The 22,468-nt window shown below is 44.0% G+C and overlaps 1 protein-coding gene across 1 annotated transcript in view; it reads left to right on the forward strand.

Annotated features, from left to right (window-relative positions):
* RIPOR2 (RHO family interacting cell polarization regulator 2) overlaps positions 1-20,212 on the forward strand; it is a 91,038-nt gene extending 70,826 nt beyond the window's left edge. Inside the window, exons 15-23 of the mRNA XM_019490631.2 lie at positions 524-708; positions 2,584-2,752; positions 5,423-5,558; positions 7,029-7,190; positions 8,598-8,756; positions 9,689-9,891; positions 14,936-15,019; positions 17,820-17,910; positions 20,028-20,212. Of these exons, the coding sequence (XP_019346176.1) occupies positions 524-708; positions 2,584-2,752; positions 5,423-5,558; positions 7,029-7,190; positions 8,598-8,756; positions 9,689-9,891; positions 14,936-15,019; positions 17,820-17,910; positions 20,028-20,128 (1,290 nt within the window). The 3' untranslated portion in view covers positions 20,129-20,212. The remainder of the gene's footprint in view (positions 1-523; positions 709-2,583; positions 2,753-5,422; positions 5,559-7,028; positions 7,191-8,597; positions 8,757-9,688; positions 9,892-14,935; positions 15,020-17,819; positions 17,911-20,027) is intronic.
* Positions 20,213-22,468: the final 2,256 nt, after the last annotated feature.

The raw sequence follows: 22,468 nt of genomic DNA on the forward strand, positions 1-22,468 counted from the left end.
AAAGTTGATGGGGTCATTTTTCCATCTCACTCTTCTGATCCTGTACTGTGATCTGTGAAAAGGGAACCAAATCCATTGCTGATTCAACTCCACTGGAATTACATCAGAAATGAATTTTGGCCCAGTACAGCTTAACTAAATCTTTGTAATCAAGCTTCTGTACCTAGATTATCCCTGTGAAATGTGCCTTATATTTTCAGCATCCCATATGTTAACTAACAGACTGATCTCTTAAAAAGTCACTGAAGTCCATGTCACTGAGTTTTAAGTTATACATTTGTCACTTTGATAGCAGAAAGTTAATATTAGATTTAATACTCTTCTCTTGGTATTTGGATTTTTTTTTTAGTTCTCAGGCTTTCATTGTATGTCTTATGAATATGAAGATTTGAAATGAATACAAAGCACCCAATAAAATGATCTTATACAAATAAAAAATAGAACTTGAATGTTTTAAGTCAATCCATTTTTTTCTGCAGTCAGTAATATTCTTGGTTTTCATTGGTGCGTTCTGCCTTTGCAGTGCAAGCCAGCAGTAGACCGGAGCAGGTCCTCCACTTTAAGTCTAACAGTTGAAAGTGCTTTAGAAAGCTTTGATTTCCTGAACACCTCTGACTTTGATGATGAGGATGGTGGAGGTGATGAGGGTTGTAATGGTGAAGGAGGTGCTGACTCAGTATTTTCAGACACTGAAACTGAGAAGACTAGGTAAGTCCGCAGCAATTGCCAGCTTGCGCTTCTCAAGTCAAGCTGCTACACTAGTTCTCTCTCACTAACATTGGATCCTGGTGCACTCATTACTCAAGGAAGATGAAGCTAAACCTTTGAGGAGACTACAGATTAGCAGTTCTGACCATGGTTACTACACACCAAATTCTCAAATTCCTAGATCATTTTTTCTTGTTCAAATATCTACAGTCTCTCTGCCCCACCAAAAAAAGAGAAGGCTAAATTGACTAACTGGATATCAATGCCTACAGAGCCTCTTCCTTGACATAGGTTTGGACCTGGTTTTCTTCGATTCAGATGTAATAACTAATTCCTTTGTGGTTTTCTTCTCCCCCTGTCTCTTCTCTCTAGCCCAGTGAGTCTTTGCAGTGGATTAAACTTGTCAGTAACAGTAACACAGGGCCAGATTTAAGCAGCATGGTGTAGGTTTCCTTTGGAATGTAAGAGTGATGGCTGGTACTTTGTCCATGGCCCTGTGTGTGGTGTGCCCTTCTTTCATCACTTCTGTGTATGTGAGAAAGCAATTCATCATGTTTGTGTTGTAGCCTGTTGTTTTCACATCACCTGTGGCAGCTGACTGTGTTTTATCATTCAATCCTTGTGTGTACATCCAGGAGAGGCAAAACGAGGCCAAATAAACCATATACACAAATAATATGGCTGAAAAGAAGCAATCAGTCCAGGCAGAATCTCCTAAGGAGGGAGTCTATTGCCCTCAGCATCTCATGGGTCACCTAAAAGAATTTCAAGTACAAGAAACTAATTGTTCTAGCAATAAAACTACCACCTAACTGCACGTTCCCTCCAAAAACATATAACTTGTTGGGGGGGAAGGTAGGAAGGGGAATCCTAGAATGATGTTGCTTGCTAAATTAGGTATTATTGACTCTATCCTGCTTCTTTTGAGGTAATGATGTAACTATAATGACTTCTCTCAGTCAACATGATTAGGCCCTGCATAAACAGCAAATATTTAAGTTAAACAAAGGTTAATTTAAACAAAGGTTTCATTTTTCCCTTGATGAGGACTATGAAATTCAGCCTAAATGCCAGTTTCAGATTTTAGATACGCAAGTGTGCACATCAGTATGTATTCTGTAGCATTCAACTAGAAGCCAGCAGGTGCTGTAATTTGAGTACACATTGCAGTAGCTGCCTGCATATTTGAGATCAGAACTGGGCTCTGCCTTCAAAACTGTGAGAGAATATGGTTGAAGGCACGAGAAACTGAACATAATGATTTAAACACAGTGATAATAGTTTTATGCTGTCATAAAAGATGTGATGAACTGTTTTGAGTTATACACACCATGCCTAAAACAGCATATGGAAACATCATGTCTCTTACTCCAGCACCAGTTCTAGTTTGCTCCTTGGCTGACAATTAAATTTGGTGCCAGAAACACATTGACAGATTAGTTCTTAATGGCTTAACTTTTGAGAGCTCACAAAATTTGAAAGCAGTTTAATCCAGAACAGTTTAGTAACAATGCTGCCAACAGATGGAAAAAAATAACAAGTGCTAATGAGGGCAGATTTCAGAGACTTCATGGTGAGTTCACCACAAAAGATGTATTGTTCTGGAGAAAGAAGTGGACCACTGTGGAAGCAATTTGTCTTTTAAATGTGTACAATCATTCAATCATTCTGCATTTTCTACACAATGTTACTACCAATTTGAGATATGATGTATTCATTAAAAGGTTTCTGGCTTATCAATAGCTGCTTGTTACAGATCACTGCTTTCAGCAATTTTTGTGCTTGATATTAGTCATGTTGAGCTAACCATGTGCTTTGTCTGCATAAGGAGGATAAAAACCCAACAACTCCTCACTCACCTTCCTGCATTAACAGTTACAGGACAGAACACCCAGAAGCCAGAGGGCATCTTAGCGAAGCTTTGACAGAAGACACGGGAGTTGGTACCAGTGTAGCTGGAAGCCCTCTTCCGTTGACCACAGGGAATGAGAGTCTTGATGTAACCGTAGTTAAGCATTTGCAATATTGCACACAGCTTGTTCAGGTACAACTGCTCTTTGGGTTTTATTTTTCTTTAAACTATTCCTAGAAGCATGCGTGTCTGTCACTTACAGAACATTTTGAACTCGCTTGCAAATTAAGCACTCATGAAATGAGGGTGTGGTAGCAATGAACTGAGTCAAGCCTGTCAGGAACCAGGAAAACCCCTCCAAATGCAATTCCAATCATGCCAAGCCTGCAAAACACTTATTCCACTCCTAGCCCTTTTGCCAGCAGAATGCCAGGCAAACCAAAGTAAGGCAGTCAGCTACTAGCAGCCACTAAGGACAAAGATTGAACCTATCCAGCACACCTTCACTGAGACCCAAAACCTAACAGTGCTCCATGTTTGAAGCCCCACTGACCTCGGCTGGAACTCCACACACAAGGCATCCACAATACCCAGGTCATTATGTGAACTCAGATTTTTTGTGGTAAAATGAAAAGCCCACTGACCTACCATTCACACTAGCTAAATCCCAGACCACTGCCAGCCAAGAAAATCACTGACAACCAAGTATCTGTGATGCTGAAAAGCCCAGAGGTGTTGTGTGTGTGAAATAATTCAGATTTTACGTGATAAGCAGGGATGCCATGTGAAATGTTACATTTGCTTTATGCTCTGGGCACCAGCACCACAGAACATACTGCATTGCACCAGAGTCAGTCAATGAATCAGTCCGAGAAATCAAATAGGCAGCATCTGTCAGCACTGACTCATATGCCTTCAGGGTATGTATACAAGTGCTCCGTGCACGTTTTACAGCACTGACATTTAGAGCATTTTTATAGCACTATAAAGTTACAGCACTCTTAAACATGACAGAAGTGCAGTGTTGGGGGGGGGGGGGGGGGGGGGGGGGGGGGCTCTGAGCCCCCCTGCACTTTCCAGGCTAGGAGGCAGGAGGTGCTCTGCAGCCTCCTAGGGCTTTTTCACTAGTCAGGAATTTGACCAGTATACAGAAGTTATTTAAAGCACTGCAGGTTGCTAAAGTGCTGTAAAATACAGGCAGTCCTCGACTTACAATGTTTCGAGTTACAATGTTTAGAAGTTGACACCCTGTTTCAACTTTATGACATCAGTTTCAGCTTACAACACTTGATCCGATGCAATGCCATGGCAGTGAACAAGTTCACTGTGTGGCTCATCTCCCTGGAGAACATCTGTCCAAACTTCCTTGGATACTTTCTTTAATAAAGCAGACAAGACTCCAGAAAAACCTGCAGCCAAGACTCCTGAAACGACTCCAACCAAGAACCCTTCAAAAAGTCCAACCAAGAGCCTTTCAAAAAGTCCAGCAAAGTCACCTCAAAGTCCTTCCAAATCAATATGATTGCTATTTACAATATAAATACATTCATGTAGCTATATTACTCATGTATAATTGATCAAATACAAAATTCTGGGGTATTTTAGGTGAAAATAGGCTATCGGGCCTTGATTCAGGAACCAATCCCCCATTTATAACATAGTTTCTTATGAGAAAACTGGTTCCGAGTTACAACGTTTCGACTTAAGATGCGGTTCTTAGGAACCAATTGTGTCGTAAATCCGAGGACTGCCTGTACAGTGCTTCCAATGTAATACTTCATTCAACAAGGGTTTAAATTGTTAAATTTAAAGCACTGTACCCATTTTTTAAATGCTGTAAAACCCTGCTAAATCACAGCAATAAAGTGCTTTAAATACTGAAAAAAGCAACTTCTGTGACACCTTCAGTAACACGTTCAGTCACTGAGTCACAGTCACAGTAATGTATCACAGGATTTTGTTTCTCACAGGATCCATAACTCATTTACAGAGCAGTGCTTTCCTGTCATTTCAAAACATTTTAGAGCCTCTTTCCTGCATTTTGCTCTTTGGTCTCATACCATTAACATACGTTTCCAAGAGCCCACAGAAACAATGGAAAGCGAGTGCTGATTCCAGCATCTTGAGTGATGATGCTCAAATCCCTACCAAGTAGAGGTAGAGTAAGGAAGGTATTTAGGGCTCAGTACAGGAGTGATTGTATTAACATTGTGGCCTGTGTAATGGAGATCAGATTACTCTTCCTTTTTGGCCTTCAGATCCATAGATTTTAATCATCTATAGCCATGCATATATGGCAAACTCACTGTACCAGGCAGCAGTGCCCTCAGGCACACTGCATTGCTTCCTGCAGCTTGCTCCTTGAGCTGGAAACAACACTATGAGTCACTGCGGGCAGGCAAGCATGGAAACAGGCTACGTAGCCGTGTGACTCAGCAGTGCTAGTTAGCTTGCCTACTGTGCAGGTTTATCTCTACTGCTTCGAGTTTGGTAGGTTGTTGCACTTGAGGGCACAGCTGTCTGGCATAGGAAGCTGACCCTGTAGATAAGGCCTTTATGAAAAGCAAGGTGCCTAAATTAGCACTTCTTTATTTAAATGATTACTCTGGTCCCTAGTTTCAGATTTAGGCATTTAATGTAGGCATCAGGCACAAAACTGTGGCCCATAGATGATAAGCCAGGTCATAGATAAGAAATAAAAGAGCATCCAGTATTAAGGAGGCACTGTTCAATGAATTTATCAGTACATTTGCTCAACTAGATGGATTCAAATCAGAGGATTTCGGCAAGATAAAAATTCTTCAGAGTGTTATAGTTCAGTAACACCATCCCATGCATTTTTTTTTTTTTTACTGCTTGTAGCAAATTGTGTTCTCCAGTAAAGCTCCATTCGTAGCAAGAAGCCTCCTGGACAAGCTGTCCAGGCAGATCCTTGTGATGGAGAACATAACAGAGATCAGTAGTGAAAATCTGGGAAACATCAACTCCATCACTGAAGGTAAGAAGCAATATAGAGGTTTGTGGTTTGAGATTAGAGCTTTGCATGTAGGTATATACATATGTGCAAGGAAATCATCCTAAAGAGTCATTTGGCAGTACAGTAAATTCCAGTGTAGACTGACAAACTTGTTAAGAAACACTGCAACCACAAGGAACTACATGCTTATGAATAGCTATCCATCTATCTATAGATAATATCAATCAAGATGTCCAGAACGCTTACCATAAACTGGGGTACGATACTGAGGAATATGCGTTTCTTTTCATTTCTCCCCCCACACCAACACACAGAAGCAAACGGCTGCAGTGATCAAGAACACAGTCAAAGCAGCAAAGTATGGCATCGTTTCCCCACCTGTATCTTGAGAGGGTCAAACTCTTTAGCAGATCTCTGGGTTACAGTATCAGAGGCATGACACAAGCTCTGAAATATTTGCTTGAAGTTTACCCTCAATTATTATGGAATAACAGCAGATTTATAGCATCTTCAACATATTTTACAGCCAGTTATTCATTTCACAAGACCCTCATACTACAGGTGATTTGAGTATGATTTTATGGATCAGGAAAAATCAGGCCAGCAATCAAGTGACTTGCCCACGGCCAAAGGCTATGCCAGATCAAGGGTTCAAATTCAGGAGTACCTAACACCCAAGTCCTGTGTTACGACTGGAACTTTGCTTTCCTCTGGGACTTAATGGCAATTAAATAACTATTATCCAGTTTCAAGTACCAAGTTAGTGAGTTTGCTTTTGACATCATTTGGATTTTTGCTCTGAGAAATAAGAGCAACACATTATGATCTCAAGAAGTTGGCAACTCCTGCATACTGGGCACATTTACACGTGCATTTAAGCACAGATAAATTTAATGTGCATTAGTTTAATGCGCATTAAGCGGGTTTAGGCACATGTCTATACTGCAGGTGTTAAAGCACATTAATGCTGTGTGTGGACTGATGTGGGAGTAAAGTTAGTCCCGAGTCGGTCGACACACACAGCATTAATGCGCTTTAAAGCATCTACACGTTTGCTAATACACTTTAACTATTCAAGCCTAAATTTGACATTTGTATGTGCATTAAAGGTATGCATGTGTAGACATGCATCCTTAATGTGCATTAACTTAGGCTAATGCACATTAAATCAGTACATGTAGATGCACCCACTGTGAGGTTGATGGTATGGGGAAACCTAGAGAGAGATAGTGAGCCATGTTAGTCTGAAGTCGTGCAGAATGCAAGGTAGGTTTGCATCATAGACTAACTACATCTGAGATGTATAGCATAAGTTTTTATAAGCAGTGAACTTAGTTCAGCAGATGCTGTTTGAGGGGGAACTTACTTAGTCATCATGGCTACCAGTGAGATGGGATGTTTTAAATATTCCTCTACCTTTCTCTTTTTTCCACAGCAGCACTACAATATCATTCTGTGCTTTTATTTATCTGTTTTGCTTTTTCTCTCTAGCAATTCCAGAATTTCATAGCAAGCTATCCTTGCTGTCCTTCTGGACTAAATGCACTGGTCCCATAGGGTTGTATCATACCTCTGCTGATAAGATGATAAAACAGCTGGATATCAATTTTGCTGCTGCTGTGAATGAAGAATGCCCAGGACTTGCAGAAACAGGTATAGTCTGCCAAAAATAAATCTCCGAGCAACTCAAGGTCAATCCTGTAGAATCCCTTTTTGCAATCGGCATTTGTAAATGTCCATCCTCTGAAGCTGTGTTTTGCTCTCCCTCTGTTACACTTCAGGCCCCAGGAAGTTGGCTGGGCTGTAGTACAAACATCTTATCTCAGTGAATGCCTTAAATATGAAATTTGAAAAAAAAAAGGTTCAAAATATTGAATCTAAAAAATTAATGGATTTAGAGCCATGGTTTTCAAACTTCCTAAGTCACAGAATCCTTTCATAATCACTTCTGCTGCTGAGGACCCCTACCCCTACCTTAAAGACTGATGAAAAGCCAGGCAACCTGGCCCCACAATGGAGCTGCACTACCTTCAACCTGCTCTACCATTACCCCCAGCCTCTGTGCAGAACCCCAATGACTTATTTTGGAGTCTAGAACACATTAGACCAACCTCTGCCCAAAATTTCTCTCTCTAATCAGCACTGCAAATCTCCCGAGTAGCATGGCTCTTTCTGTTGCCTGTCCTGCCGTTGAGCTGTTCATTGAGGTCAGCAGAAGCTCTGCACATGAACATCAAATAGACAAAGCCAAATCCTGCCCCTGGGTGACCTCATTGACTATTGCTATACTACAGAGGTATAAGCAGGATACAGCATTTGGTTCTTTGACCACTGAGGCTATATGTCAGCTGGAGAAGAGAGAAAGGCACTGCACTGGACTCGAGAGATCTGGGTTCAATTCCCAGCTTTGCCACAGATACAACTGTGCCCTAGAACAGTGTTTCTCAACCCATGGCTCGCAAGAATATATGAAAGAGTTATGAACAAACTTTAAAAAGGGATTCTCCTTTAAAGGAGGAAACTGTGGCTTTCCTCTTGCAGGCTGGCAGAGTTCCAGCCTGCAAGGGGCTGCTGGGGGCCCCTCATACCCCACCCCACACACACACCTACCTCCTGCTGGAAAAAGGGGGGGGTTGGGGCCTGGAGGGGGGGGAGCAGAACATCAGGGGTGAGGGGAACTGGGTCAGGACCGGCCATCAATGTTTACAAATGGGTCCTGGTACAAAAAAAGGTTGAGAACCGCTGCTCTGGAACAAGCCATAGACTCTACCTGATGTTTGTCACCTGGCTGCAGGTCTTTCCTACCTTATATGATTGGTGAGGAATGAATCAATGATTATAAGCAGATCAAATATAGTGGTCAGGCCCAGACAGGAGGAGGAAGTTTTGCTCTTAGAGGATATTAGAAATCCTGGAAGGTGTCTGGTTTTGGGGGCGAAAAAAGCGAGTTCTACTTTCCTTTGGTGCATTGAAGTTAACCACAGTGCTCTGCCTGCTTGCAGTTTTGTTCTTGTTAGCACATCTTTAATAATGCTGTTTTGTCTTTTCTGCTGAACATAGTATTTAGAACCCTGGTGTCTCAGATCCTGGACCGAACAGAACCGATCCTCCCCTCCAGCCTGCAGTCAGAAATTATAACCGTCTTTCAGTATTACCATTATTTTACCAGCAACAGTGCTAACGACCTGGGAAACTATTTGCTACAGCTTGCAAAAGAAGGTATAATACCGTATCTTATGTCTGGTTGCTAAGAGAAAAATACATCAATGTCCTTTGGAGCAGAGCACAGAACAGTTTAGGTCTTAGGCTGGTTTTTCAGAAAGATAGGGAAAGAAGAGAAGCAAGTGTGTTGGATGTTGAATGTGACTGACTGAATAGATGTGCGTACTGAAGGAAAATGGCTCAGGCAGGTACATTAGCAGGGGCTGTCAGTGGAAACTGTTGACATGAAACTAGGTAGGAAAAACTTGCACTAAGATGGCCTGGGAATCACAGACAATAAAGGGGAAGAGCTGCCTCAAAACAAGGTAAAACAATGCCTTCCTTTCCACTGGTCTCTGGAGAAGGTTGCACAGGAGACCCTGATCGCAAGAGCCTGGCTGAAGCCAGTGTGCTTAAACTTTTGCCCTCAGGAACAATAAAAGCAGCAATCTTATAACATGTCTAGTCCCATACATTATCAGTATGCAGTATTATCCAATATCAGTATCCAGTGCATGCTCTATTCAAGAGTCCCACTAACTTAGAAATGGAAAGTGCCAAAGGAAAATACACATATTTAAATCAACTAGTCCATCTGCCTAGGATGCTCAGTTTTACTTGTTAGAATAAGAGCAACTCCAAACTTCTGAAATGTTCCAGCTGCAGTTGATGACCAGGCTCCCACCTCAGGAATGGCAATAAGATCCCCAACATCCCATGTCACACATCCCTCATGAACCCATGCCTGTTCCTGGAAACTGCTTCCTGGGAGGCCAGACACTACCCATATGGTATATGCAATGCTGGCATATACCGAAGCAGGAAGTTTTGCCCCTATCCTTTGGGCCAGTAACCAGGGCCAGTTACTGAGTGGAAAGACACAGCATAAACTATAAGGAAGATAAATGAGTAAAAAAGGAATATTGACATTTCTTTCCTACGCATTCTAGCTGCAGTGGTTCAGATGCTACAGTCATTAAAAAATGGAAAATTGAAGCAAAATATTGCTGAAATGACCTCTAGCAACCTTCCACCTCAGCAGGAAGTGCTGAGGGCTTTGGCTTTACTTCTGATTGAAAACAAAAATGAAATCAGTGAGGCCGTGACATTACTCCTGTCAACTACAGCAGAAAACAGGCACTTCAGAGAAAAGGTGAGTGACAGCCCTTACCTAATAGTGAAAACCACTTATGGTATCAGGGACTTATATAAGCCTGTTCACTTCTCTGTCTGTAGGTCTTCAAAATAACTTCTCAAAGTTTCATAGATTCATAGATTGTAGAGTCGGAAGGGACCCAATGGATCATCATGTCCGACCCCCTGCCCCTGGCAGGAAAGAGGACCGGGGTCAGACGACCCCAGCCAGGTGATTGTCAAGCCTCCACTTGAAGACCTCCGAGTTAGGTGACAGCACCACCTCTCCTGGAAGCCCATTCCAGACTCTGGCCACCCTTCTTGTAAAAAATTTCTTCCTAATGTCTAACCTAAATCTACTCTCCACTACTTTGCACCCATTATTCCTAGTTACTCCCTGAGGTGCTCTGGAAAACAGCGCATCCCCAATTCCCTGCTGTCCTCCCCTGATAAATTTATAGGCGTCCACAAGGTTACCCCTCAGCCATCTTTTGTATAGGCTGAAGAGATCCAGATCTCTCAACCTCTCCTTGTATGGTCTTTCACAGAGACCACTAATCATGCGGGTGCCCCTCCTCTGAACCCTCTCCAGATTCTCCATGTCCCTCTTGAAGTGCGGCACCCAAAACTGGATGCAGTACTCCACCTGCGGCCTGATCAATGCCGCATAGAGGGGGAGCCATCACCTCCCTCGATCCGTTGGTCATGCATCTGCTAATCTACGACAAGGTGCGACTGGGTTTGTTGATGGCCTCATTACACTGCCGGCTCATGTTCATCTTGGAGTCGACTATGACTCCAACATCTCTCAGCCTCTGAGCTGCTGAGGAGGACATCCCCCAACCTATAGGTGTGCTGGGGATTCCTCCTTCCTAGGTGGAGTACCTTACATTTATCTTTGTTGAATTTCATCCTATTACGTTCTGCCCATTGATCTAACCAGTTCAGGTCAGTCTGTAACTGCTCCCTGCCCTCTGGTGTATTAACTTTGCCCAATAATTTGGTATCATCTACAAACTTGGAGAGGGTGCTCAACACACCCTTGTCCAAATCACTAATGAAGATATTAAATAACACCAGCCCAAGGACTGAACCCTGCGGGACCCCACTACCCACCTCCTTCCAGGTTGAAAATGACCCGTCCACCACCACTCTCTGGGTGCGGTCCCTAAGCCAGTTAGCCACCCACCTGACTGTAGGCATCCCCTCCACAGCCCGTTAGCTTCCCTATGAGACTAGGATAAAAAACGGTGTCGAAGGCCTTGCTAAAATCCAGGTAGATGACATCAGCCTCTGCTCCTGTGTCAAGGCAGTGTGTGACCTGGTCATAAAAGGCTATAAGGTTTGTCAGGCAGGATCTACCTGCGACGAACCAGTGCTGGTTTCCATTCAGCATCATTTCCCCTGTTGGGCTTTCACAAATATGCTCTTTGATGATTTTTTCTAGTATCTTCCCAAGGATAGAGGTAAGACTGACTGGCCTAAAGTTACCCAGCTCCTCCCTTCTCCCCTTCTTAAAAATGGCCACCATGTTAGCCTTTTCTCAGTCCTCAGGAACCTGTCTGGAGCACCATGAGAGCTCAAACAGCTGTGCCAGTGGCTCAGCAATGACACTAGCCAATTCCTTCAGCACCTATGGATGGAGGTCATCCGGGCTGGCTGACTTGTACCCATCCAGCCCTTCCAAGTGCTCTTTAACTAAGTCAGCACTAATCTTTGGCTGCCTGGTGCCTTTTGGATATCTGTCTATGTTCAAGGTTGGGAGATCGTCTTGGTCAGTATTAAGGAATACTGAAGCAAAGAACTCATTGAAGAGCTCTGCCTTTTTGTCCGCATCAACCACCAACTGACCTGATTTGGTCTGCAGGGGCCCTATGCTACTCTGTGCCTTCTTTTTGCTCGCTGTGTATCTGTAGAAGGACTTTTTATTGTCCTTGACTGTTGTAGCCAGCCTAAGCTCCAGTCCTGCCTTGGCCTGCCTGACTCCCTGCAATAGCGTGCTAGGGTGGTATATGCCTCCTTGGTGGCTGCCCCCTGCTTCCACTGCCTATATAACTCTTTCTTTGCCCCCAGTCTTTCCTGAAGCTCCATGTTCAGCCAAGGGGGCTTTTTTATCCCCTTAGCCCCGTTCTTGTGTAAGGGGATAGACTCCTTTTGTGCTACAAGGATCACTCCCTTGAGAAACTTCCAACCCTCTTGGACCCCCACTAGCCCAATGCTCTTGAGTTCAGCCACCTCACTAACTAGGTTCCTAAGTTTAGTAAAGTTGGCCGTTCTGAAGTCTAAAACTCTAGCATCACTGGATATTTTTGTCACCCTTCGCTGGATAGTGAACTCTACCAAGTGGTGGTCACTATCACCCAGGTTACTATGTACCCGCAGGTCCCCCACGAGATCATCCCCTGTTGCTAGGACCAGGTCTAGCAGGGTGCTACCCCTGGTGGGACTGGACACATCTGGGTTAGGCAGAGGTCCTGCACACAGTGTAAGAACCTCCTTGAGTGGCTTCTTTTGGTCGCCTGTTCCTCCCAGCTGATATCTGGGTAATTTAGGTCCCCCATGACCACTGCCTCCCTCGAGTGTATGGCATCTGAAAGCTGCTTGGGGAATACCTCGTTTAGCTTGTCATCCTGGTGAGGAGGTCTGTAGTAGACCCCCACTACCAAGTCCTCCTCTCCTGGCCCCCCCTGGATCCTGACCCAAAATGTCTCGATATTCCCTTCCTTCACTCCTGCCTTGATGACAGAAGATGTGTACTGCTTCTTAACATAGAGAGCTACACCCCTGCCTTTTCTCCCCACTCTGTCTCGTCTATATAACCTATATCTCAATGCCTACCACCCAGTCATGCATAGAATCCCACCATGTTTCAGTTAAGCCGACTAGGTCATACTGCGCGCTAGCAAGCAGGAGTGCGAGTTCCTCCTGCTTGTTCCCCATACTCATGGCATTTGTGTAAAGACATTTTAGCCCCCCAGTGGGTGCTCTTGGTGTCCTTTTGCCTTGATGGCATGTGTTCCCCTTAGTACTTACCTGGTTAGGTTCAGTGCCTTGTTTGTGGCTTTTCAACCCTGGGTTCACATCAACCACCGGTTCCCCGTCCCCCATCGAGTCTAGTTTAAAGCTCTTCAGAGGAGATCAGCCAACCTGCGGGAGATGTTTGATATAGTCTGAAGAGGTGTTCCAAATATTTCTGTAGTTGTTCAGATCTGTTTCTAGAACAAATACCATGTTAATATTCTGGGCACCAACAGAGGTTGTTTAGCTGTTTGGTTTTGCATTTTATGTTCCTGCCATATACCATATATGAGCATTATATAGGGGGAATGAGGTGAGTTGTTTCTGGGGTTTATCTTCAATAAACTCTTGCTAAACCATCACTCAAGCACTGCCACTGGGAAGAAGCTTGTGCAAAGAGAAGGGTGTAAAACTTCTAGCTTGGAAGGCGGTAAGATCTTAGCAGTCATCCTGATTCCTACAAAAGAGGAACTGCTGATGAGCAACCGAGAGTCAGCTTCACAGTTCTCAGTGAGAGGATCAAAAGAATTTAGATCAAAGATGTGATTTTAAATAAAACATGAGATTTAAGATTAAGGCTTTATAACTGCAACAGATAGGGTTGCAGTAAACAAGTGAATTAAGAAGGCAGAAAAACAGGGAGGGGGAGATGACTGACTTGTACCTGTACCTTGTACTTGTTTCCTGTTCCTCATATCTCTGGTGCCCTCAGCCACTGCCCCACTGAAAGCTGACTGCCCCACTCTGAGAAGAGAGGTAGACTAGGAGGAAGAAAAATGCAGAAATGAAGAAGGTTGCAAGACAAAAGATACATCTACACTGTGGTGGCAGAATATTTAGTCATGCTTTGGGGAAATAAATTCCATCCATCAGTTCTTGCTTCAGTCCTGGAAATGAGATGTTGTTGATGTCCTAAGGTGGGGTGATGCCCTTGGCACCGCACTTAGGACTCTGGGATGTTCAAGTGATCTGGATTATACCCAGGGGACAGCACTTCTGTGGTGTAGACATATCCAAAAGTTCCAAGTGTCAAAATTAATCTCCTTTGTTCATCCTGTCTCCATTTTTTTCCCTTCCAGTTGTTCAGTATCCGTGCTATCTGTCCCCACCCTCTGCTTGAAATGAGTGTCCCCTTCTCTTATTGCACACTTGCTGAATTCATGTCTGGTTTGCAGCACTGGTGCCTGTATGAAAGCACCCTGGAAATCATTATGCAGCTGTCTGATGCTGAGATTTGCTGCTAACATTGACTACTGTTTGCTCAGCAGTAAAGGGCATTTCTCTACAAAGGAGCAGTAAATTCATGTAGCAGATGGGCTGGGTTTGCAGGAATCACTTCCAGTGCCTCTGCATTCTGGCTCAGTCTCAGGCAGGTGTCATGCAAAGTCATTACCATCTTAGAGCAGGGGTCAGCAACCTACTGTCCATGAGCAGGATCTGGCCTGTGGAGATACTGGATCCAGCCCACAGCAGCTCATGGAATCAGCAGCTCGTTCCAGGAAGGGCAGAAGAGGAGACATCCCCAGAGTCCTCGTGCCTGCCTTTTTCTATGTATTCCCCTCACAGCATCTGCTGAGGGCTGGGAGGGCTGAGCCTTCAGTAGGGAGCTGGATCATAAACAGCAGCTTGTGGTAGGAAAAAGGTTGCCAATGCCTGTCCTAGAGGGTGCACCTGGAGAAGAAGAGTGCAGCTTGCTCTCCATGACCCCTTTTGTAGGGACTGCCTTCCAGTTAATGGCAATTGCTATAACGTGTGTGCTTCTTCCCGGGGGGCTGGACTTGGACCACTAGCTTTTTCCACAAAGATTAGGAACAGACTACAGCAACTGACCAGTATTGGATTAGAGCCAACCTATCCCATTACTGGACTTGTAGCCATTCCATCCCTAGTAAAGGATGATTTTGCTATTTCAGTTTGAGATTCACATTGTTAGGTATATCAGTTTTCTCCATTCAGAAGTACACAGTTGCATATATGGTTTCCACTTTTCTGTTGCACACTACTGCAGACATCTTCATTAGTGTTCTCTTCTCTCTGTTTTCTAGGCCTTGATGTATTATTGTGAAGCATTAACCCAGCCTAGTCTCCATCTCCAGAAAGCAGCTTGCATGGCACTGAAATGCCTCAAGGTAAAAACCAGGGAAATCAGTTGTGGTCCTCTACTTTACTCTCTCATGGAAGTTTAACAAAAATAAAATTAAAGATTCTTTCACAGTAGACCTGGCTGAACAAAGATGCACAAACTACAAAGAGACAAACAGCAACCACAAGAGACTTATACAGCATTTGCTGCCACAATGCCAGTGGTGTGTTGACAAACTTGTTAAAACGGTGGTTCTGAACTGGGGCATCACAGGGAAATGACTTGAAAAGCCCCCAAGCCCCATCACTAGGATATCCCTAGTTGCCAAAGCACCTCTGGATCAGAAGGAAGAGCCCTTTCACTCTCAGGCCTGACCCTACTACTGGGAGATCTCCCAGCCCCAACACTAGGTGAGGGGCCCCAGAATCTATCCCTTCTCCTACAAGCACAGACTGCCCCACCTGCCTGTGTCCTAAACAGAACTCCTAGAGTCCCAATGATCTCAAGCAGAAAAACAGCTCTAAACCTTTCCCATTCTCTAATCCTAACCCCAGCTCAGGCTGATCTACCAGCCCCAGAATGGTACGATTACAGCAACACCTGGTTAAGAACCCCTGATGTAGGCTGAGGCAGCACAACAGTGGCTTTCAACTGGGGCACTGCCAAATTCAAAACTGGGGAGAGGAATGCCCTGACTAAGAAGGCTGGGAACCACTAGCATGGGTAACTGGTGCTGCCTTAGTCCCACTGATGGGGGGCGGCAGCCGATTGCTGTGATCGTTACAGCTGCTTCTGGGAGTGGCTGCAGCGGCTCCCGGAAGCAGCTGTAGCAATCACAGAAATCAGCTGTTGCCCCCTGTCTGGGAGCAAGCACCGGCCAATCACTGCAGCCACTTCCAGGAGTGATTGGCTGGTGCTCTCACCTGCCCCCCCTGCCCATCATCTAAGCAGTGAGCGCGGCTGGTCAGGGGTTGCACATGCACCCCCATGCATCTCCTATGCATCGCCACTGACCACTGGGTTAGAATCTTGGTTTCTAAAGCAAAGAGTTTCCATGACAATACTAATTTGTTTTTATGCATCCATTTATTTGTGCTCTGATGACAAGAAACCCTGTGTTACTAGTTTTAAAAGATACCCTCTGGGCATGTACACAAGGGCAGGGGAGGCACTGCCTGTCGGGGAGGTGTTGTAACTTATGGTGCCCTACACAAAGCACTATGAGTTAGAGCACCATTGCACCCAAGAGGTATTTGCCTGTTGGGGAAAGGGGCGGGGGGTGTGCTCAGAGTCTGCCTGGACCAGCTCAGGCGTACAGGTGGGGGGTGCTCCAGCAGCCTCCCAGGAGGCTGCCAGACCATGGCTTTCCCCAGTCCTGCCCCTCCTGCCAGGTGGCAACTGTCAGCAACAGCTGGAGAAGGAGAGGGGAAGAGAGAGCCCCACCCCCCCTAGCTACCCCTGCTGTGGTCTTGATGGGAGCAAAGATGGGCCCGCATGGCAGGAGAGACTCCCTTCCCCACCCCTGTTCCCCATGCAAGCAACTTGACAGCAGCAGAGGGTGCTGCGCCTGGAACTGGGGTGGGGGAGGGAAACAGAGCGCCCCCCCCATTGCATCAGTGGCTCCCCCCAGACAGGTTTTCTGTCTCCTCTCTGTGACAGCCCCAGTCCAGCTCACAAAGCCACATGGGATGAAGGCAGAATCACCCAAAATTAACTCTCACAAGGAACCTGTACACAGGCACCAGTACACCTGTACTTTGCCTTTGAGAGCCCCTATCTGATACTTCATCAGATGATGGTTAAGTTTTTGCATGATCAGCCATTTTAAAAGTGCTCTGCAGCCATCAACATTTGTTATGTTACTGCTTTAGAGCACTTTTGGGGGTCCTGTCATGCAAAAAAATGTATCTTCTGTCAATGCCCTCTGTCTCCTACTAAGCAAAGAAAACTATTAATCCAACCTGAATACATGAAAGGAAAAAATGGTTGTATTTACAAACAAAAGTATAGCATACATACCCCAAAATACCCTCAGCTGACCTCTCTACCCACCTTTACCCAAGGTGCATCTGCTTGGCTGGGTTTTCCTGCTATTCTTCTCTAGGGAGGAGATAAGAGGATTAGTCTAATGTGTCAGTTATGTTGTATAATAGACTCCTGGAAGGCGCTCAGATACTATAGTGGTAAGGGTAGTACAGGAACCTACAGAGAATAAGCAATTATTTTGAGGGAAAATGACATCAAATTTAAACCCCCCCCCCAAAAACGTAATCCCAGACTTTAAGGCCAAGTCTACATTACAGGTTTCTGTAAGTCATACATGAGGCATGGCTCCTAACCAACATAGTTGTGCCAGTAACATAGATGCACCTATCCAAGTAAAATTCTGCCTCTACAGGCACAAAAACCTGATGGTGCAGTTCTTTTCACACTCCAGGTAAGGACATGCCACAGAGGCTACATTGCCAAAGCTGTGATATTACTGCTGTAGAACAAAGTTACTGCTTGTTCTATCTGCAAAAAGCTTACCAGCTGAGTTTGACTGACTTGCATGAGTTGTGCCAGCATAAGTATTTTGGTTAGAAGGTCAAACCCTACCCCGCACCCCGACACACTCCTAACCAATAGAGCTTTCCAGCAAAAACCCTAAAGTAGGCAAAAAATTTCTTGTGCTAGTATAGCTTTTTTTCTATTCAGGGAAGTATTCAAACGTAGAAATCAGTGTGCCTGTGTGTGTAGGACGGGAAGAGAGATGTGGAGAAGATGATGTATAACCACACAAGAATGTGGAATGAAAACATAGGATAACTGGTAAAGTTAATACAGCTTCTTTTTATGTTTTCTAGGCTACTGAAAGTATTAAAATGCTAGCCACACTCTGCCAGTCTGAGGATGAAGATATCAGAAAAATAGCATCTGAAACTCTGCTCTCTCTTGGTGAGTTGCCTGCTCTCTATTTTTTTAAATTGTCTTACAAAGTGTCCATTATGGGTATCCAAGACGACACAAAATTTAAGACAATAAATCAAAATAAAACTGAACCAAGACTCTCCAACAGCTAATAATGTAAAATAACCCAATAAAAAGGACCAAAGAGAAGAAAAAAAATAACACAAAACTGGGATGGTGTGAAGAGAATATAAAAATGATTGAGAATGAGTTGGCCCAAGCAGAAATGCCTTGATGCCAACCTGGACACAAATACTAAACGTTCTATAAGCTATTCCATTACTTGGAGCAAAACGTTAGCCCAGACTCGTTAGTGGAAAAGAATACATTATGCGACCCTATTCAATTCCCAAAGGCACACTTGAGACATTAGGCTGAACACTATATTCATGTTCAAACAAATTACACATGAAAAACAAATGCTAGCAAAACACAGAAAAAATACTGCTTGCTCTTATTTCTTTCATAGGCAAACTTCTTGGTGGCACACAGACTGTTTAGCAATACAGCTGTGCAAACAGCAGCACGTGATCACAAACCACACCTGGTTCAATTTTGCAGCAAAGACTCCTTCCTAGCTGTAAACCCTGTACATGTTTTAAAGTGATTAAAAAACAAACAATAAATTCATAAACCTTAGTACAGATCTACTCTCAGAGTCAAGAAACACTTTTAATTTACCAAATCTGCCCCTGCCCTATTTGTTTTAAGTACCCTTTTCTAAGCTCTAGATCAGGAGTGGGCAATTACTGTATTTGGGCCTGAGGGCCACTTTGGGAGTTTTGGTGAGCTGTTGTGGGCCAGGTCAACACAGCCCGCCTCTGCCCCTCAAACAGCTCACCAAAACTTCCTAAGTGGCTCTGCTTGGGCCAGGCAGCAGGGATGGGGTGGAATGGGGCTGTGGGAGGGGGACAGGTGGGTAGGGTCAGGGCTGGGGCCAAGGCTGGGATCATGAGGTGATGACAGCGCAGGGCTGGGGCCTGAGACAGAGCTGTGATCTGCTCCCTTCATGTCCTTGCCCATATAACCGGCACCCATGGCAGGGATGTGCGGGTAATGGATTGCAGGTCCTGGCACCTGCTCTGTTACCACCCTGCAATCCCACCACATGGTTATAGCCATGCCTGCCCATCCAGGTCCCAGACACTGCTCCCCACCTGCCTGCAGCCCCATCCCATCTGTCTGACCATGTACTCTGTCTGTGTGGATCCCACCCCCGGTGGTGAATTTGGGACAGACAAGCTGAGGTGCCCGGGCAGTGGAGCTGGGACCAGCAACGGTGGCAGCTGGAAGGAGCCACCACTGCTGGGGCTGCCGGGAAGCAAGTCTGCTTCAGCCCCGCTGCACACCTGGGACTGGCCACATGTGCCATGGCCTGGGCTGCCTCCGCCCCTGCACCTGGGCTGGGTGGGACTGAGGGATCTGCTGCGGGCCAGACAAAATCCCTTGGTGGGCCAGATGCAGCCGATAGGCCATATTTTGCTCACCCTTGCTCTAGATGCTTTTATGCTACATCATATAGAATTAAATGCCCCAGCTCAATGCTCTCCCTATAAAGTACTCACTCCCACCACTGTCAGAGACATACTGGGCTACATGGACCATTGGTTTGATCCAGTATGGCACTTATGTTCCAATTCTTATTACACAATCAGTGAACTTGTCACACTTGTCTGGACAAGCAAATTTAAAAAAATCATCTTATTCTCCATGCCTTTCCCCTTCAATCCATATCCTGCAAAAATGCCTTATGAAAGCTTTTATATGAAGCAAAAGGATCAGCTAGAAGGCAGCCTTTTTGAGAAACAGAGAATGAAAAAAGTAGATGATGTTTCATTATAGTCTTGCAAGTGACCAAAATGGTGACTACCCAGCACCCCCGTGACACAGAGTAAAAGGTTTTGAGGAATAGTTTGAACATTCGCAGCAGCATTCTGTTTTCCTGACTCTATTTCCAAATTTGGATTTATCAGATTAAAAGTCCTGGAGGAAAAAAAGTAAGCAATAAAAGTAATTCTCCCTAACAAGAAGAAATCTTATTTGCTAAATGTTGCGTATGCAGAGGAAGCAACAATTTATGTATGCTTTACTGTTTTTGTGCTCAGGTGAAGATGGGCGGCTGGCATACGAACAGCTGGATAAATTCCCTCGGGAATTTGTTAAAGTTGGAGGCCGTCGTGGGACTGAAGCTGCCACAGCCTTTTAGGTGCAAGATAACTCACCTACCATTTTCCAGTGAAAAAGACTGGCTTCATTTACCAGGGTGGTGCTGTAATTTAAACTGCCAGTAAAAATATAATCCAACTTTTGAAGCATGTTATAAAACTGTCCTGAAATGCAGCAGCTTAGATTTTTAAAGAAAAAAAAGCATGCAAAATGCAGCTCCTAAATTCCTCTTGGCCCTTTGCCATAGCTTACTACAGAATGGATATGTGCTGAAGAATAATGCAATTCCATCTGCTTCGGAGTGAATGATGAGCCTCAGCAAACTTGTATGAGTTTTTAGAAATCAGAATCTGGATATATTTCACAGGACTTTGTACTATTTTTCGCTGAAGTTGTTGTAAAAGCTTGGAATCTGATGCTGTATCTAAAAACGAGAAGTGGGAGGCCACCCAAGTAGGACTATAGAGCACTGCTTTCTGCATACTAAGCTAAATGTCTGATGCCTTGTAGTGTCCCTCAGCAGCTCTGCTGCAGCCTAACATACCACTCAGCTACTCAGTTCTGTTTTAATAATGAAATATAGAATGAGTTTCTTCAAATCAAGCCTTGCCTCCAGAAACAGCATGACGTAAGCCCCAGGGGATGTCACTTCAGCTATTTGCATTAAATGCCTCTGCTGATCTTTTATTTCCTCTCTCTTGCCCTCAAGTAATGAACCACCATTAATCCAGGGATTTACTTGTGCTATCAAACTATTACATAGGTTTTGTAGAAATAAATGGAAGGTTAACAGAGCTCATTTTTCAAACCAAGGAAAGGCTAATATAGTACAATTAATTGCATAAATCCCTCAAGTTGGTTTTGTTCCCTAGGTAACAATTAGGAGTGGGTTTCATGCATGCTGACTAGTGGATGGCAGCTTGCTATAGTGTAGTTCCATCATAAAGAACAGCATACAAAAAGGAACTTGAGGCTACAATAAATGTAGTGTGAAAGAAATACATTTTCTACCCATTTCGTAAGAGACAGGATACTTCAAGCTGTTGATTACAGACTTTAAGTTAACAGAAAAAGAGGTGAGTGCAATTTTAACACAAGGGTGTTCCTGTGCAGCAATTTGTTTTACATCGAATACTATTTAGATGTCAATTAAAGCATCCAGATTTTGATAGACTTATCTAAGAGAAAGGTTACCAAGAATTCACTTCAAAAAGAAACCTTGCACGCCAAATACACTGGCAGACAGTTTTTGACTGTGAATGTTACAATGATGTACATATATCTGTATATTTATAAATATATATATATATTCTTCCTTTCAATTATGTTACATTTGTACAGTTTAAAATGTTTACTTGTTTACCAGAGGAAATAATCCCTTTTTATCAAAGGTGAGATAACCATGTTATGGTTTTTATATCATATCTATTGCATGACCCGATTCTGCCATGGTGTTCTTTTGTACTGACTTTTGCTTATTTTTTTGCCATTTAGTTTTGTGGTATTTGTACTCATATTGCCTGTCACATTTAAGTTATAATAAAGATTATTTTTGAAATACTAAAACATAGTTTTATATTTTGGATGCATGTTTCTATCAGTGGTCCAAGTTTCTCCATACCACCTGAGAATATGTATCTATACTAGGAATTGGGCCCTGAAACTCACCACTGATGACTGTGGCTGCATCAGGAAAAAACTCCTTTGGGTAGAGATATAGAAATCAGAGCGTATGGGAATGCCCCTCACCTGGGGCTAGCTTCTGATGGCTGGAACTGGGGTGAACCCCTAATGCAGTTAAAGCAGTAGTTTATTCCTTGTGGCAACTCTCTTCCAAGAAACAGATATTATGAATATTATGGAGTATAAATGCCAGAGCCTAACAAGCAAGGATCACTGATACATGGTCACAAAGATACTTCATAATACCTTCAAAGGAAGGGGTGATAGCACCTCTGTCTTGTCACATCTTGCCTCAATGACAAAAGTGTAATGATGCAGAAGGCAGGGTAGAAGTGCACTTTATAAAGAAAATGAATCAGAAATGTGTAGGGGTTTAGGTTGTAGCCGTGTTGGTCTAAGGATATAGGCAGACAAGGTTCCTTGGGTGAATTTGATATCTTTTATTAGACCAACCCAAATGGCTGGAGAATAGTTATTAAGCAAGCTTTCGGGTTCAAAAACCCTTCGTCAGGCTAAGGAAGCTTCAGCAGTTGCTGTGTGCTCTTCCTGGATGGAATGAAAAAAAAAAAAATTCCATCCAGGAAGAGCACACACCAACTGCTGAAGCTTCCTTAGCCTGACGAAGGGTTTTTGAACCCGAAAGCTTGCTTAATAACTATTCTCCAGCCATTTGGGTTGGTCTAATAAAAGATATCAA

Source organism: Alligator mississippiensis, chromosome 3 (assembly GCF_030867095.1).
Source record: "Alligator mississippiensis isolate rAllMis1 chromosome 3, rAllMis1, whole genome shotgun sequence".
In the NCBI taxonomy this organism is placed as follows: domain Eukaryota; kingdom Metazoa; phylum Chordata; order Crocodylia; family Alligatoridae; genus Alligator; species Alligator mississippiensis.